At 31.8% G+C, this 19,421-nt stretch overlaps 1 protein-coding gene across 1 annotated transcript in view; it reads left to right on the top strand.

The window, feature by feature from the left end:
- Window positions 1-9,720, top strand: part of LOC149898084 (thyrotropin-releasing hormone receptor-like) — a 62,544-nt gene extending 52,824 nt beyond the window's left edge. The window contains exon 4 of the mRNA XM_090115392.1: window positions 8,263-9,720. Within this exon, the coding sequence (XP_089971518.1) occupies window positions 8,263-9,358 (1,096 nt within the window). The 3' untranslated portion in view covers window positions 9,359-9,720. The remainder of the gene's footprint in view (window positions 1-8,262) is intronic.
- The last annotated feature ends 9,701 nt before the right edge of the window (window positions 9,721-19,421 follow it).

Below are 19,421 nucleotides of genomic sequence, written 5' to 3'. Positions count from 1 at the left end.
AATTCGCGTTGAATGAAACACATCCGTAAACAGCACAAAATCTAACCATTTTCTACGAAAAACGATAATCTTAAATCCAAAATAATAAATTACTTTAAGTCAATTTGATTAATGTTGTCAATCTTCGTTGCGTATCGTCCTTGCAGTAAAATGTGGACCATTTTTAGACTGATCGTGCGGGGTGAGGTAAGTGTTTAATTTTGGCGGGAGGCGGAGAGTGTCCGTTTTGTAGCGTTTAGCTACTATTATGTATAAGGGTCAGCTCACACCGAGACGCGACGCGGCGCGACGCTGCGCGCACTTTTTTCATAGAGCGACTCAGAATATACTTTATTCACTACACGAAAAGATACACATTACATTGTGAGAATTCAGATTACGTTGCACCACGCAGCGCTGCGCCTCGAGGTGCCTCGCGGCGTAGCAATGTGTATCTTTTCGTGTAGTGAATAAAGTATATTCTGAGTCGCTCTATGAAAAATGTGCGCGCAGCGTCGCGCCGCGTCGCGTCTCGGTGTGAGCTGACCCTTATGTGGTATCGCTTCAAACGCTAAACGCTTCAAACTTCAAAAGCGATATGATTTTTTTAACAACCACATTCCTTGCTGCACATTCTCGCACATTATTAGTGGAAAAACACCCTTATGCTACTAGTCGAATGTACTTTTGAACAAAATATTAGCTATTCTTGCCAACTTTTGAAATGAGGTTATATCCAAGTGTATTGTGGTTATTATAAAGTAATTTTTATGATAAAATGACTATAAAATTGGAGCTTAATAAGTGAAATATTGATTAATCACTGTACATAAATCAAATGCATTTACGTATTATGTAATCTATTTTCATGAAGAGATATGTAATAGTTTTTATACTTATTATGTAATCTGTCGAAAGAAATATAGAAATTTTTATAAAGTTAGATTTTTGTATACAGATATAAAGACGTTTTAATTGTATTTAAATATTTATTTAATTTGGGTTTTGCTATATTTGTTGATAGAATAGAATTTGTTTTTTAATATTATGAGAACCTGATTGATTTGTATATATGTTAGGAGGCTTTTTTAGTTTATTTTTTAAGTAAGTTGCAATACTGTATGTAGATAGGTAGTTTAAATTATAATGTTATTGCTTTATTAAATAAAAGACTATTGAAGGATTGTTTAATAAATTAATTGAACAATTGATTGCATTTTATTTATTTTTTACATTTTATTGAAGAAGTAGATGCAGTATTTGTAGTAGATGTAAGTATACAAAAAAATATTGTAATCGTCTTAGAAAGACTGACGAACTTACATTTGCCTTTATATTATTTAAATGAATCCTTGGTTTATGAAAGTAAAGATTAAGTAAGTTAGTATATTTTTCATTTCACAAAAACTGTTTGTGAAGACCACATAAACAAAGTCGCAGGCATTGCTAGTCTATATAAATAATATAAATCGGAAGACTTCTTACTATGGTAATCTCAGGACCTACAAATTCCTTAACACAAAAAATTTGATAGTCCATTTACCGACAAAATATATACTTTATAGTCTACAACTCTACATTATTTTGATTTTTTTTTTGTAAATGTTCTCTAGAAGCACATGAATCGTTACATAGATTTACCTATAAGTACAATACCACCAATAGGAGACCAATCGGAGTAGATAAGCTATGAAAAATATTACAAAGCGATGAAAATATACCTCTCGAGAGCAGACAAAGTTGGAGGGTCAGCTAGTATGAAATAAACAGTAAAGTTTGAAGAGTGGCTGAGATGTTCGAGTGGCGGCAGATGTTACTCACATGTTTGGTTTACTAGTTTTATACGATATTGCTTTAAAGAAATCCTTTTGACAAATTAATAAAAAGTTTATATTGCTATGTTATATGATTGCTTTTTATGTTAGACTAGCTTTCCGCCCGCGGCTTCGCCCGCGTTTTCAAAGAAAAACCCGCATAGTTCCCGTTCCCCGCATAGTTGGGATTTCCGGGATAAAAATTATCCTATGTGTTAATCCAAGTTACCCTCTATGTGTGTGCTTAATTTCATTGTAATCGGTTCAGTAGTATTTGCGTGAAAGTGTAACAAACACACACACATCCTCACAAACTTTCGCATATATACGTATAATATTAATAGGATAGTATAATATATCTGAATTTTCAAAAGCGAAATATTTTCCACATTCCGATATTTATTTAAAAGCAAGTTCGCTTATTGAAGTTTACATTCCGATCCATTATTGTCATAGCGCGGTTATTGCGTCGCCTCAACAATGGTTATTGTGATCTTTTGTGAACTATTTAATAATTTTTGTTGAGAATTTGTTTGTTTATTTGTAAAAGGAAATTATGGATATAGTAATTATTCGATGGTTAGTATAAAAACTCATGAAATATTAAGTTTTAATCAAAACTTCATGATTTATTTGGCTGGTTCTCAAGATTTTTTTAAGTGAAACTTCTTTAGGCGCGTTGAGAGTAAAAATTCAAGTTCGCGTCATGGCAATACCGTCACGTCATGGAGTAAGGAGATGATTTTAGTATCTTTGAATCTTGGCAAAGAAGTTTCAGTTCTGACACGTGTGCTCGGCACACACGCTCTTTTTTTCAATTAAGCTTTTCTTTTATATACGTAAGTTACTTTCGATAAATAACACTATACAAGGTTTTTTAACGTACATTCAACACAAACATCGAGCAATTTAAAACTTAAATTACATCGATGAAAAATATAAAACCCTAAGGTTTTCTTGATAAACACTCTATAATTTTATGAAAATACCTGAACGTATTGACCATCAATGTTCCATAGAAATCTTTTGTTTTCATTTGGTGCACTTTGTTTGAACACTTGAGGTACGTTGAAGGTAATATTGTTTGCTTTATAGGGAAAATTGAATATCGGTATACAATTTTATAAGAGACTAGCGGTCCGCCCCGGCTTCGCCCGTGGTACATATGAAAAATAGATGTTGGCCGATTCTCAGACTTACCCGATATGCACAGAAAATTTCATGAGAATCGGTCCACCCGTTTCGGAGGAGTATGCAGACTAACATTGTGACACGAGAATTTTATATATAAGATTTTAATAGATAAAAATAAATTTTATATTTTCTTCATGACGTCACGTAGCTACTTTGTGTCAATCTTTTAGTATAGGTACTTTCATAATAACATTTTGATTTTATTCTTTACTAGCGGTCCGCCCCGGCTTCGCCCGTGGTACATATTTCGCAATAAAAAGTGGCCTATGTCCTTTCTCGAGTATCAAAATATCTCTATACCAAATTTCATGCAAATTGGTTCAGTAGTTAAGGCGTGATTGAGTAACAGACAGACAGACAGAGTTACTTTCGCATTTATAATATTAATATGGATGTGCTATTTATTAAATAGGTTTGAAGTTGGTGCCGAACATTAAGCACTTAGTATTAAGCCCGTGCACCGACATCAAACCTTTTTAATAAATAGCACATATAAATAATATGTAGTAAATAATGTCAAATCTTTTTTATTTCTTACTTTTCCGTTTTTGAAGTCGGTTGTTTTTAACGCAGTTATTTTTATTAGTGAATATTAAGCTTTCCGTGCGATTAGCGATTTTTGTGAAAATTAAGCTCTCCGTGCGATTACAGCTTTTTGTGAAAATTAAGCTTTCCGTTCGATTAGAACTTTTAATGAAAATTAAGCTCTCCGTGCGATTAAAGCTTTTTTGAAAATTAAGCCTCCGTGCGATTAGAGCTTTTTGTGAAAATTAAGCTCTCCATGCGATTAGAGCTTTTTGTGAAAATTAAGCTCTCCGTGCGATTAGAGCTTTTGTAAAATTAAACTCTCCGTGCGATTAGAGCTTTTTGTGAAAATTAAGCTCTCCGTGCGATTAAGAGCTTTTTTGTGAAAATTTAGCTTTCCGTGTGAATAGAGCTTTTTGTGAAAATTAAGCTCTCCATGCGATAAGAGCTTTTTGTGAAAATTAAGCTCTCCGTGCGATTAGAGCTTTTTTGTGAAAATTTTGCTTTCCGTGTGAATAGAGCTTTTTGTGAAAATTAAGATCTCCGTGCGATTAGAGCTTTTTGTGAAAATAAAGCTCTACATGCGATTAGAGCTTTTTGTGAAAATTAAGCTCTCCGTGCGATTAGAGCTTTTTTGTGAAAATTTATCTTTCCGTGCGAATAGAGCTTTTTGTGAAAATTAAGCTCTCCGTGCGATTAGAGCTTTTTGTGAAAATTAAGCTCTCCATGCGATTAGAGCTTTTTTGAAAATTAAGCTCTCCGTGCGACTTGAGCTTTTTGTGAAAATTAAGCTCTTGCGCTTAGAGCTTTTTGTGAAAATTAAGTTCTCCGTGCGATTAGAGCTTTTTATTAAAATTAAGCTTTCCATGCGATTAGTTTTTTGTGAAAATTAAGCTCTCCATGCGATGAGAGCTTTTTGTGATAATTAAGCTCTCCGTGCGACGAGTTTTTTGTGAAAATTAAGCTCTCCGTGCGATTAGAGCTTTTTGTGAAAATTAAGCTCTCCATGCGATTAGAGCTTTTTGTGAAAATTAAGCTCTCCGTGCGATTAGAGCTTTTTGTGAAAATAAAGCTCCGTGTGATTAGAGCCTTCAATGAAAATTAAGCTCTCCATGCGATTAGTTTTTAGTGAATATTAAGCTTTCCGTGCGATTAGAGCTTTTTATGAAAATTAAGCTCTCCGTGTGATTAGAGCTTCTTGTGAAAATTAAGCTCTCTGTGTGATTAGAGCTTCTTGTGAAAATTAAGCTTTCCGTGTGATTAGAGCTTTTTGTGAAAATTAAGCTCTCCATGCGATTAGAGCTTTTTTGTGAAAATTAAGCTTTCCGTGCGAATAGAGCTTTTTGTGAATATAAAGCTTTCCGTGCGATTAGAGCTTTTTATGAAAATTAAGCTCTCCATGCGATTAGAGCTTTTTTGTGAAAATTAAGCTCTCCGTGCGATTAGAGCTTTTTGTGATAATTGAACTTTCCGTGCGATTAGAGCTTTTTGCGAAAATTAAGCTCTCCGTGCGATTAGAGCTTTTTGTGAAAATTAAGCTTTCCGTGCGATTAAAGCTTTTTGTGAAAATTAAGCTCTCCGTGCGATGAGAGTTTTTTGTGAAAATTAAGCTCTCCGTGCGATTAGAGCTTTTTTGTGAAAATTTATCTTTCCGTGCGATTAGAGCCTTTAATGAAAATTAAGCTCTCCATGCGATTTTATGCGGTTATTAATTCGGCCGGTATATTTTTTTTTATGTATACGTACACCGATTACTCCGAGGTTTCTGAACCGACTTACGTGATTCTTTTTTTGTTCGATGCGGGATGGTGTCGAATTGGTCCCATTTTTTTTTTTCGGATAGGCCCAGTAGTTTTTATTTTATGAGCATTTTTGTCTGTACTCGATGACTAAGTTGATATGTAGGAAGTAATTTTGATTCACTTCCCGGTAACCGATTGAGCTGAAATTTTGTATACGTATGTAAATTTGATAGCGATGAAACATTATCATGACATGAAGCTGATTTGATGATGGAATCGGAAGGTGGCCATAGGAACTCAGTAATATATTGACTCAACTTTATCGAGTTTGGGCTCGTTTGATTCGTGTTGAAAAATACACTAAAAAGTATTAAATAAAAATAACTGCGTTAAAAACAACCGACTTCAAAAACGGAAAAGTAAGAAATAAAAAAGATATGATATTATTAACTACTACATAATATTATTGTACATATTTCGCAATAAAAAGTGGCCTATGTCCTTTCTCGAGTATCAAAATATCTCTATACCAAATTTCATGCAAATTGGTTCAGTAGTTAAGGCGTGATTGAGTAACAGACAGACAGACAGAGTTACTTTCGCATTTATAATATTAGTATGGATGGATTTTCTCTACTGTAGGAAGAACATTAGATTATTTAATTTTACAGGTATGGTAAGTAATGAAATGAATTGTAAGTTTACCAGAATAATTCAATGATGTTATATTCTAAAATGTACTTAGTTAGGGAAGTAACTTTCTGCTGTAGTTATTTTTGGCTATTAACTGCATCTTTTATCCCTACTATTTTTAATCTAACACAAAATAAGTGTTATAAGTTTAATATATGCAATATGTATGTGTTACTGTGTGTCTGTAGAGTTTAATCTTCCACGATTGAGTTTGGTATTTTTTCATAAAGACAGTTAAAGAAAGAAAGTTTTATCTAAGAATTGTTCTTAGGTATGCTAACAAGTTGTGCACATTTCAGCGACATCGAACGGCTTTGAACGTATATTATCACTAGCTGCGCTCCGCGGTTTCACCCGCGTGGCTCCGCTCCTGTTGGTCTTAGCGTGTTGATATAATATAGCCTATAGCCTTCCTCGATGAATGGGCTATCTAATACCGAAATAATTTTTCAAATCGGACCAGTAGTTCCGGAGATTAGCGCGTTCAAACAAACAAACGTATCATTTGCGTAGTTGGTAAGTCTCAATAGAGGTAAGCCGATCAACAAATGTGAAGCAGTCATTGGAATATGAAGGAATATGTCAAAAATAAATATTAAAAATTCATTCCTGTTTTTCCAAGTAAAATTTTTATGTTGAGTTCTATAGTAGATACCAGATGTAAGATCTTATTTTATATCGTTTCCAATCTATACTAATATTATAAAGCTGAAGAGTTTGTTTGTTTGTTTGATTGTTTGTTTGTTTGTTTGTTTGAACGCGCTAATCTCGGGAACTACTGGTCCGATTTAAAAAAATTTTTCGGTGTTAGTAAGCTCATTTATCGAGGAAGGTTATAGGCGATATATATTATCACGCTACGACCAACAGGAGCGAAGCCACGGGGGTGAAACCGCGGGGAGCAGCTAGTGTACAATAAAGGGTTTTCTTCAGGATCTAAAGGAAAGGTCCAATTTAAATCTTCGACAGAAAAAGTAAGAATTAATTTGTCAGACGATACATGTAAACAGGATTTAGGTTTCAACAACAAGCCCAAATTCAAATAAAATGTACAAAAGGTTATCCATATGTTAATAAACCTACTTAGTATGCCGGTTTTTATCAGGGACTTACATACGCTGAGTAATTTATTAAATAACGTAAGTAAAAGTTAATTTTACCAGGGGTTCCGTAGTATTTTTAATATAATAATTGAAAAATTATATATATTTTTAATTTTATAGCATTTAAAATTTATAACTTCTACAACTGAGGTATTTCCAACAGTAATTGACAAATAGCACAAAATTTAAAGGAAGGTAATATCTTTCAAATGAAAAAGAAACATCAAAATTGGTTCACTCAATCGATTTATCAAATACAAAAAAAAAACAGTCGAAATAAGAACATCGTCCTTTTTTTTGAAGCCGATTAAAAGACTTCATTAATATCGAATACAGTAACTGAGATCTATACCCTCTATGAACAGTGCCAAAAAGTTGAATATCCTTATAATGGGTACCATTTCTATTCAGAAATGTAGAAAAATTTGGTGAGATTAAGGTAACTTTCGTGAGCAATGCCAAAATGTTGTTTTAATGGCTTTTATTCCCACCCTATAATATTTCACTTGCTCCAATAGCATCGACATACATTCATAATGAAAACTTAGAGGCAGATGAACATTCGTTTCAAATCGTTTTTCAAATATATGTTTGTTCTATAAGTTTTAATTTCCTGAAAGTAAAGAAAAATATATTATTATAATATAAGCAAGGTTAGAATTAAGAAAGAGAGAGCTTCCAACTTAAAACATTAATAGGTATCAATTCTTAATTGGAAATTCAAAATAAAATGGATCCCTAAAGATGCGATGTTATTCAAAGCTATCAGACTAATGTAAATTCAGTAAATAACAACATTCTGATTAGAGTATTGGTTTAACAGTTTAAGGATTACCTGGCAAGCAAATTTCCTTCAATAAGATAATATAAAAATTGTTTAAATATTGATCCATCTCAATGTTTACTTGTTTGCATCTGGATTCCATTAACAGTATTTTAACATTACACATACATGCATATGCGGTAGAAATAAAACATTTATTTTGATGGAATATTTAATTTTATCAGATCACAGCTAACCTTAATTCTATGTTGAGTTTTATACTCATTACATATTAAATATTAAACACGATAATTTACAAAATATTAATTAATTTTAATTTCACAAAATTGTGCCACACATACACAGACACAGACACTTTACGCACACAACAAGTTTTAAAAACATTTTTTATCAAATAACTGGAAAATAATACGTATTTTCTTTCACAGTCCAATCCTGGGAGTAGCAACATTCACCTACGAGAGGTATGACGACGGCACCGAAGTCCCCGTCTGCCTCACGCAAGCCGACACCTTCTGGTCGGCGCTATTCTTCATCCTGATCATTGCAGTCTTCTTCATCATCCCTCTGGGTATCCTCCTCGTCCTGTACAGCATCATCGCAAAGAACCTCATGGAGAATCCTGTACTTATCGCTCATAATAGTAAAAACTCGAATAATGCAGCCAACGTCATTAGATACAGGAAGCAAGTCATCCTCATGCTTGGTACTGTAGTTCTATCTTTTTTCATCTGTCTCCTCCCCTTCAAGGCCCTCACTCTGTGGATCATCGTGTTCCCACCAGAGACAATAATGTCATTAGGTATAGACGGTTATTATATACTTTTGTATTTTTGTAGAGTAATGTTATATTTGAATTCGGCGATCAACCCGATATTATACAATTTGATGTCTTCGAAGTTTAGGGATGGGTTCGTTAAACTACTGAGAGTAAATAAATTGATGAGATGCGGCAGGAATTTAAGAGAGAATATGCAAAGGAGAGACACATTTAACACAACCACATCGACGGGTTTTTCTAGCAGTCAAAATACTAGTGATTCCTTCTGGAGACGATACAGCAACAGAACATCATCACAGAGATATTTCTTCAACAGAGAAAGCAAAAAGTTGAAAGAAGTCAAAGAAGCTTTCGACACAAAAGTTCAACAGATGAAAGTGGGTGAAATTATTAACGTTGAAAACACGAGGCGGAACAGTATGAAAATCATAGCAGCTATGAACGAACTAAATGATGATTTGAGTAATATAATTAATGTAAATAATTCGAAACATGATGATGTAAATTTCGAAGCGGTGAATGATCATAGTGACATAGAAGTACACGTTAAAGATGATAAATCAGAATCTGCTGTTGAAAACAGTAAACAGATACAAATACTGAATTTAGACTCTAAGAACAATGTGTATTCCGCGACATTAGACGTGAATGAGCGATGTGATAGAAATAGATATGTTTATGTACCAGATCAAGAGAAAAATATATTTGTATACGATTTTAAAAGTAACGAAAGTTTTGTCTAATTACGGCTGTTGGCAATGTGCCAAGTAAATCAATGCATTTAGTTAGAATTTATAAATTTTATATGTAAGTTTGTATAGATACCTTAATAATATCGTAAGAATGTTTGACAATAGCGAATATAAGATTATTTATATTTATTGTTTTGATGTAATAGTTTAATTTATGAATGGACCTGATTTACAATACCCAGATAGTCCCACTAAAAATGATGTGTTTTGAATGCAAATGTTTTATTAATTTAGAGGGAATAAATAAAAATTCAGCGGGACTCCGTGATGTAAATCAGGTCTAATATATAAACAAATGTAATCAATACTGCCTATAAGTGCTATGTTAAAAATACAAGTTACATTTATATCAATTTTTGTGTTTTTATTTACCTTCCAAAGAGGCTAAATGAATAAAAATTGGCAGTTTCAACTTCACTGCTGTAACTAAAGTAAAAGATTTTTGTCATACAATTATTATTAAAAAAAAATCACCTTCCAATTATTAAAAATAGGCCAAATTGAAATTGCACCAACTTTGAAATAAAATTAAAAAATCATCAAAATCGGTCCGTGAAAGTTCTGAGATGACAAACCGAAAAACAACATACAGGATTAGAAACCTTCTTTTTGACGTCCGTTAAAAACAAAGTATATACATCACCATATTCTATAATTATGTATTGCTTATGTCAAAAGAAAATAAATAGTTTTGTATAGCTTTTATGTCCAAATATTCGGACAGTACAATTTCGACTGAAATAAGCTATTTAGGCAGAACGTAAACTCATGATGAAATAGCGATGCCTTATCTCTGAGCAGCTTTCGATAGCTTTATCTTTTTTGTGTTTGAATTTAGCTCAATTTTTAATACCCAACTATAATTTTGAAGAAAATGGAAATATTCTTAGCCCTTTTTCATTAGCTATATCTATTTTTAATTGTAAAATTAAAAGTGAAGCATTGAAAAAACGCATTAAACATTGTTTTACTGATCGATCGTCTCCATAGTTTTTATTCGAAAACATACAATAAATTAAAAAAAAAAAACAGAGGAGTCTGTTTAGATTACTAATTCTGTTATGTTATAGTCGGCCCATGAACATTTACAGAAGCGCAAGCCATTCGGCAACTACCTAAGCTTACTGGCTTATTTTTCCTTCCATTTGTCGCCATTTTCCCTGATCCCAATAATTTTATACTCCATAGCATTATAGATAAGGAAATAGCTTATAATAGAGCTATTATACGATAACTTTAGATTCAACAATAGAAAGTGATAAACGCATTTATGACGTCATCAAAGCTTTAACATTATCATAGACATAAAAGAGATATCACATGAACATACACCAAGACGGTGTGATTATTATACTAGTGGTCCGCCCCGGCTTCGCCCGTGGTACATATTTCGCAATAAAAGGTAGCCTATGTCCTTTCTCGGGTATCAAAATATCTCCATACCAAATTTCATGCAAATTGGTTCAGTAGTTTAGGCGTGATTGAGTAACAGACAGACAGACAGAGTTACTTTCGCATTTATAATATTAGTATGGATAAGATATACGATTTTATATTTTTTCCCATTTTCCTATATTAGAATAACACTGAAATAACGGTACAGATTAAAACTAAATTATCTCTGAAAAAAATTAATGTATATTACCTCCTTGATGACGTAGGCTTCTAAAAATACAAAAGCTAAAAGTTTTAACAAATTGTGATTATTTTCATTACTGAAACTAATTACAGTCTCAACTGGAAACAGGAACAACAAAATACTTGTCTTTTTGAGACTAAAATTTTCCTCATGTCATGGAGGACAACAAAAAATAGAGCGCTTTGTAAATAATATGTTACCTACACATTTAAATAGGATGCGTGCCTAAGGTAGGGTTACTGTGGTAGGGTTACTGTGGTAGGGTTACGAAGTTACCGACTATATTAACAAGAGTATTGAGCAAATAACTGTTTTTCGGCATTAAATAGCAAATATTGAAGACCCCTTAAAAATGATATATATACTATCTAATAAATAGGCTTGTAGAAGTACTAAAAACAATTTTATTATTTTAAACAAACTCTTTAATTATTTTTATTTAAAATACAACAAAAACAGACAATACTGTTCAATATTTTCATTTTTCACATGTTCTCTTTCTGTTTTTTGTTTAGTACACTTAAAATTAAAATATAAAATAATAGGTACATTTTTTCGTGTATAACATGTTGGCATTTGGCAACCCTATTTTCAGGTGACACATGACTTCATTTATCTTCCTCTTACATAAAGAATAACTTATTCTTCTAATACTATGTATATTAATGAGATAAATAGAATACAATACATTTAGATTCAGACCAATCACTCAAGTAATACGATTTGCATTGAGAGGTTTTACGGGTTTACGAGTTTTGCTCAATTGAAACCGATAAGGTCAGTTTAGGCTGGCTGTAGACGTAGGGTAAATATAGTAAATATAACGTATTTCATAACATTATTTAGGTATTATCTTAAGGTATTATAAGGTATGGCATTAAAAGTTTTTTTCATAAAAAATATGCAATTTGAAAATAGAGACATAATCTTTGGACACAACACACTGAACGAATTTATTTTTAGATATAGATACTGAGAGAATTTCTTCTTATTAACTGTATTGTTTGTGTATTTTGATTATTTTTACCTAATTTAAATATTTTTACCATATCTTATTGAAAATAAGTACCTAAGTACAGTAAATCAGTATCAGACAAAACTTTTCAGTACATAGGTATTTACTATTTACCTAAAGTATATTCAATAGTCAGGTATATCATTTTAAAACTAAAAATATTGAGTTTGAAATATTAAGTCATAATTTGAATTAAATATAAAAACAATGTCTTCGATCAACGTAGTTTTTCATGTTCAAATCTTTATATAAAATGTATACATTCCGCTTTAGATAAAGGTAAAAAATTGTTTATACCCTTTTGTTTATTTCACCTAGCGTAGAATAATAAACTTTAGCAAACTGATCTTTTACGATGTAGATATATTTGTTTTTCGTTGTTATAGCTTCGGCCACTGAGGTGTAAACAAATACGATTTTAGGTTAAACTTTTATGGAAATGGCACCGTAAATAATAAATTTGGGTTAGATATATATTCATTGATGTGTGTGAAATCCTTGTTTATATTAAACTAGCTGCGCCCCGTGGTTTCACCCGCGTGGCTCCGCTTCTGTAGGTCTTAGCGTGATGATAAATGCCTATAGTCTTCCTCGATAAATGGGCTATCTAACAGCGAAAGAATTTTTCAAATCGGACCAGTAGTTACTGCGATTAGCGCGTTCAAATAAGCAAACTCTTCAGCTTTATAATATTGGTATAGATTTAACTGGATTTTTACATACAAGAATGAAAGAATAATAATACTAAAATATTAACAAAATACAGCCATAACAGTAATTGTTTCCTATAAAACTCCTCTTTTAATGTATATTAATATTTTCATTATGTAATAAACACAAACTTACCAAAAGAACCATGTTACTTTTTTGTCAAAATTGTTGTAGAAATAGCCAAAAGTTTTTTGTAACACGTTATACAAAACAGCATTCGAAAAAAGCTCGTATTTGAAAGAATTCGTGGTTTGATTGCTCAAACGTTTTCAGTTTAAATTCAGCCTTTTCCACTCGAAAAAGCCCGTTTAAAAGTTCAACAAAGAGTGAATATAACAATAACATCATCCGTTGCAGTAAATCATTGCAGCTAAAAAGAAGCTGTCTCATAAATCGTGAAAAGCAGATAGCTGGGCTCGACGCTAACATCATGAGCTTCAGCTTTAGCTTATTTTGCTTTAAAACACTTTAGTTATACATATAATCATACTTTGCTTGCAAATACAGCTTGTCCCGCGGCTTTGGTGATGTGGTTGCACGCCGATGAAATTTATAAACTACATGTAGAGTGGTGAAGGCATTTTATATAAATAATTTATCATATTTAAGGCTATAGAAATCGCTTCGTTGCGAGTTGCGCTGCTTCGTTGAAAAAAGACAAAGAACAGAATACTTACTTAATATTTTGGCTCCTGAGACACAGCTTTAAACTAGTTCGGGAGCCGAAGGATTCATTATTCTGACCTGTTTAATTATTATGTCAATAAAGAATTTTTTTTATTATTTATTATTATTATTACATGATTTTTCACCACATATTAAAAAATAAAATTCATCAAAGCGTCTCTGTTGCGATAAACTTAAAAACCACTGCACTTATTTTCAGCCTACTTCCTCCAATGAATAGCAAGGTTCTTGAGGAAGGTTTGAGTATACAATTTGTTAAGTTTAGACAACGCGGGCGAAGCCGCGGGCGGAAAGCTAGTATTGTATAAGAAAGCTTTATTCGCAGCTAAGCTCGCAAACTCCACGCTTCTCACCTTATCTTAGTTCACCGTTCGTCTGCTATTTAAAATTATGAATGAATGTAAATTGTTACAATATTTTATTTGAATAAATTTCGTTTTAATTTTTAAGTCCAGTAAAGACGTAAAAATACTTACCTAGATACTTTTAAAGATATTAAGACATCAAGGTTGGACTTTTATAATTTATGAGACAAAGTAATAATTTAGGGGAAAAACTCTTTAAGAAAATGTTCAAAAATTAATCCTTAATCCTTATACATAATATTATCTAGTGTTTTATTTTACGCGAGTATTATACATTTAGAAATTAAAGACTTTAACGGATTTTAAACGCGATTTATTCATTATATTATGTGAACGTGACCACGCTCCCTGTATAAAGTGCTCGAAACACCGGGAAAATAATATAAGGATTAATGAATAAATCGCGTTTGAAATCCGTTAAAAAGGCTTTAATTTCTAATCCTTATAACTTAACTTAACCAACTGCTCAAAACATAACTGTAATTAATGTATGATGTTCTATCATAGATTTCATACGCTACCAAATTGAGAATTTTATTATTTAATTTCGAGAATCTAGGTATTGGTACCATTTCAGCAAGCAAACATCCATCTTTCATATGTTAAATATACCTTATTTTACACATTAAGTTTTCCTTAATCTACTACCCTGTTTGTAATCTATCCAGTTTTATTACCCCAATTTCCTCAAGCATCTGGACTCCGAAAGCCATAAATTCTCCCACTTTCCTATCAAAATTCTATAGCACTTATTTTCCCGGATTTAATAAACATCTCCCGAACAAATGGGACAAAAACTAAATAGTGTTGCCGACAGTTTTGGGACAACATTAATTAAAGTGCCTCTTGGTCTTGCTATGACGTTGACAAATTAAAAACTTGTACCCTTGTTGTGATTTGTGAACGGAAGTCTTTGAAATTGTGTTTCGTAATACCTTATTAGGTGCATTATAAGAAGTATTTAATATTTATGTTTATTTATTAGACGTTTTGTTAAAAACTCTTTGTTAAAACGTTTGTTGTGATAAAGAGAAAAAAAAATTATATACAAAACTAGCAAACCGGGCGAACTCCATTTCGCCACCAGAGACACCTTTTCTTTGCTATAAACCTCACGGAGTCCGAGACCTTTCCAACGAATGCAAAACCGTGGAAATCGGTTCGTGCTTTCTGAAGTTATAGCGTCAGGAAGGAAAACCCGACTTATTTTTATATACCTAGTAGATACCTACAGGTTGATAAGGCCTTTTTACTTGGTAGTGACCTCCTAAAGCTTTCCTAAAGGCAATCGAGCAAATTACGAGCTTAAAAATACATTTAGGTCGAAGAAACCTCAAGGGGAAAGCATAGACATAAATGAAGGTACAAATATATTACACGTCTAATTAAAATATTATCTTAATTAGATAATAACATAGGTATGCTATTTAGAGGAATTCACACATGGTCAAGTTGTTCCATGAATAGGTAATTTATCTCTTAAATTTTTTATTTTTATAAATAGTGGTAAGATGTTGATGCAATTAAGTAAAGTCTATATCTCTTGTGGGTTCTTGTTATATTTCACAGCTGTTACACTGAACAATTTTCTTTCAGGAAGCATCCTTGTACTTCTTGGTCGTTATTTTTATTTATCTCTTTCAAAAAGGATCAATTATTGATTCATTTGCGTAAATTTATATAGTTATAATGCGTATCAAAAATAGATGAGATTATGCTTTACAAATAATAATAACATAGAGATTTATTCAAATCTTTTCTCTACATCTATGGTCGAATCTATAATCAAACAAATACTACCTGAGGCATTTTATATTTATTTTAATACCGATACAAATCCTACTAATATTATAAATGCGAAAAATTGTGAGGATGTGTGTGTGTGTGTCTTTGTTACTCTTTCACGCAAATACTACTGAACCAATTACAATGAAATTTAGCACACGTATAGATGGTAACTTGGAGTAACATATAGGATAGGTTTTATCCCGGAAATGGGAACGGGAACTATGCGGGTTTTTCTTTGAAAACGCGGGTGAAGCCGCGGGCGGAAATTTAGTTACATATATAAAACACTTGGATAGTATACTTAACATATAAATAAATAAAACATCAACACGTTTTCAATGATCGAATATTAAATAATATTTTGCTTTGGTAACACGAATATATTTTATTGAGGAAACGTTAGGAATAAATTATATTTATGGCCATTTAGAATCTGTAATAACCAAGGGATTTATTTATTTACGGAAGAGCTTTTCGAAGGAGTTTGGTTATAGAATGTAAGTTAAGCTAGAAAAACTGATGACAGATCATAACAGTGTTAAACATTATACTCTGAAACGGCTCAACCGATTTTTATAAAAGAAGTTTTGGGTATGAGAATATGTCTTTTTATAGCCCTACGTCACAGATTAAGTTACTATAATCTATATGTAAAAGGCATTTTTTTAATAATTTCAATTTTAACATGTCGTTTCTAAGATCTTTAGTAATTATTTATTAAATAAGATTATAGTTTGTTTAAAATAATCCTGCTAGTTTTCCGCCCATGGCTTCGTTTCTTATCACGCGACAGCTGTTCATAAATCTATCCCTTATTTCATTCAATTTACTACCGAGAAACACTCCATTGAATTCAATCGATCTATGTATCCGAATACATACAATACATTTAGAAATTTAGACATAAGTAATAAACATTTTTATCTAAATAAACATAAGCTTTTATTAAATATTTACTCAAATTATACATTTCAAAGTTACTCATCTGTGAATTTTATGATGATTTTCGCCAATAATAATGAAATTTTGTACAAGGAAATTATAAGCTTTAAAGTAATGAAAAAGATAAAGCAAATATTTTTTCAAATTCAACTACCTACGTCTCTTATCTCTCTCAGCCTCATCCCGTTAAAAAGTAGTCGATATCAGGAAAAAATTGGAGTTTTAATGGTTAAATATGCATTTATTTTTTAAATCACTCTTGTGTGATTTTGAATTAGATCGAAACAAACAAACAAAAAATCAAATCATTCCCTATCATAATATTAGTTCCCCACACGCTACCAACAATACGATAAAAACACACACATAAGTTCCAGTTCCTCGTAAGCATAAAAATAGGCGAAAAAAATAAGGGCATCGACAACCGCACATCACTAATTCGATAAAAATAATAACGTCGCTACGGTATTTCATTACCGGCTTTTATTTTACCCGCACTTTGGCGCCCGACCAGATAGTGACTTGGATATCTACAAATTCGACCCACGCGTGGTGATGTGCTGTGTTATAGTTAAATATCGATAGAAAATATTATTGTTGGAATTTTGAATAGAATTAAAAATATAAATTTTATAGAATTTTGAATTTTTTGTATAGAGCCTTGGAGGACATCGTAATAAATTTCGTTCTTTTATTATTGATAACTGTATAGAACTAACAAGATATTTATTTCATGTATTAATAATTAAATACATTTTAACTAGCTTGCTATTTACTCTGTAGAAATGCTTGAGTTTTAGTACGCATACACATACTTCATTAATTTCAATCACGTTATCTTGAAGACGTGTATTTATTCTACAATTCATTAAGTGTGTTTAATAGAATATATTATATCGCAATGTAATAAATTCAACTTCTTAACGGTGTACGTATGTTACAGACAAATTGTACAATTGTGCCGGTTACAAACGCCTGGCATTTTGTATTAAAGAGAAAAATTGTAATTAAAATCCCGAGAAATTGGAATTAAAATTGTTTGGTTCGGTTAGGGGGTAGGTTAGGTTAGGTTCATTTCATTTACTACATAGATATAGCAGCTCCGTAAAACTGCAAACGTTTGGAAAAGTTAATTTAAGGCGTAATACAAAATGCCGCATTTGTAAGCTGACGATCCTGTCTCTGTTTGTAAACAAAAATTTACTATTTGCCTGCAACATAATATACCTGAGTCAAATAATTTTCCCAATTTAAAATAGAATGGATTAGGGAAATTAGCAAACTCATCGCGTTTCACGGTGCTATGCTTTAAGGAATTAAAGAAGCTTAGAACATCACGTATTTTCTAAGTAAACATTTTATAATGGAAAAAGGTTAGATTCTATATTTGTTTGCTACTAAGAAGGAAAGAAAAATAATTGTTTAAAAATTCAAACTTAAGCTTATGTACTGTGTTACTCTCTAGCCTATCTATCGCCTACTTGAAGTCTAAAGACGAATTTCAAATTATCGATAAAAATTATTCTTTAAAAAAGTTATCGATAAGAAGTAAAACAGTACATCACTAGCCAAAAGGTCAATGTAATTGTTGGGACGGGGCCATTTTTCTCAATCAGTCGCTTTTCTGGAAAATAATAAGCCTGTACTGATCTCACGCACTTACGCTCTGATTGAAATTTGTTTTTTACTGTTTGCGATGCCGCAGATTTCTGTAAGAATCCAAGATGGCCAATCATAAAAGTTTTTGTTGTTGATTGATGTCTTGTGGTTTCTTTGTGTTATTGTTGAGATATTATGTGATTTGAGATACCCTACAAATAATATAAATGCGCAGTAAATCTGTTTGTCTGATTCAATTTTGTATCGGAACTACTGACTCGATTTTGATGAAATTTGAAAGAGTGATAGAGTAAACATTACGTAAGTAATATACTTATACCTATACAGTACCTAGTAATACTAAACACACAAAAAAACATTGACATAGTAACCAGACGGTAGTGTCTAAATACAGAAAGTAATATAAGAAAACATAACCATCCTTTGCCACAATCGGATAAAATCAACAGCGTCGGAGAAAAAGCGTAGAAAGAGAATTATAAAACTATTGACTAAGATAATGGTAGCTCATGAAAATTTAACAAGTGTCGTTACTTGCTGATTACACCGTTTAAAGTTTTTATTACAGTCAGTGATAGTTATAACAATTGCGTAGTAACTGTTGGACGAATAAAAAAACTTTCAGGTTCGTAGTAATTATACTAAATGGTTAACCTAACGTGAAGTTGGTATGTAATTAGATGAGAATTCTTTCTAATAATAAAATTTATTATTAAATAAATGTAGTACAAAATGTAGTGTCCGGTTTTAGATGGGTTTTAGTAAAGTGGGAGGAAAATTGTTTGAGTGTATGTATGTACTATGTATGTATGATAACTTCTTTCGACATCAGTAAAAAGTTATATTTTTTTAATTAATAGCATTAGCAAGAAATTATCCACTATTGTCAATAGTAATTGTTACCTATATATATGTATGTAATTGTAAAATGTTCAAATTTATATAAACAACATATTACAAATGTGTGGGTAGGTATATATGTCTTACGACATAAATATTTTTGCCAATTTGTTGGCGAATTACATGGACGTGAAAAATGTTAAAAATATTTGTATCTACAATTCTGAAAAAAAATGGATTTTCATATGTAATAAGATAGTAAATAAACTTTATCAAAAAGTTTTCTATTACCTATGTAATAAATTCGGAAATATGTTGAAATTCAAACTTTACACCCATAAATTTGGCGATAAACCCCGTTCGCAATTACTGTAATATGACATCGACTTATATTAAGACGATACACAAAAAAAAATCCACTGCCTGGCGGGCGGAGTCTAATAGCTC

The sequence above is a fragment of the Colias eurytheme genome, chromosome 23 (genome assembly GCF_061535395.1).
Source record: "Colias eurytheme isolate Ceu_HAF_F1 chromosome 23, ilColEury1 Martin Lab GWU primary, whole genome shotgun sequence".
Classification (NCBI taxonomy): Eukaryota; Metazoa; Arthropoda; class Insecta; order Lepidoptera; family Pieridae; genus Colias; species Colias eurytheme.
Note: the sequence above shows the minus strand (reverse complement) of the source record. Positions and strands in the feature narration are given on the sequence as shown.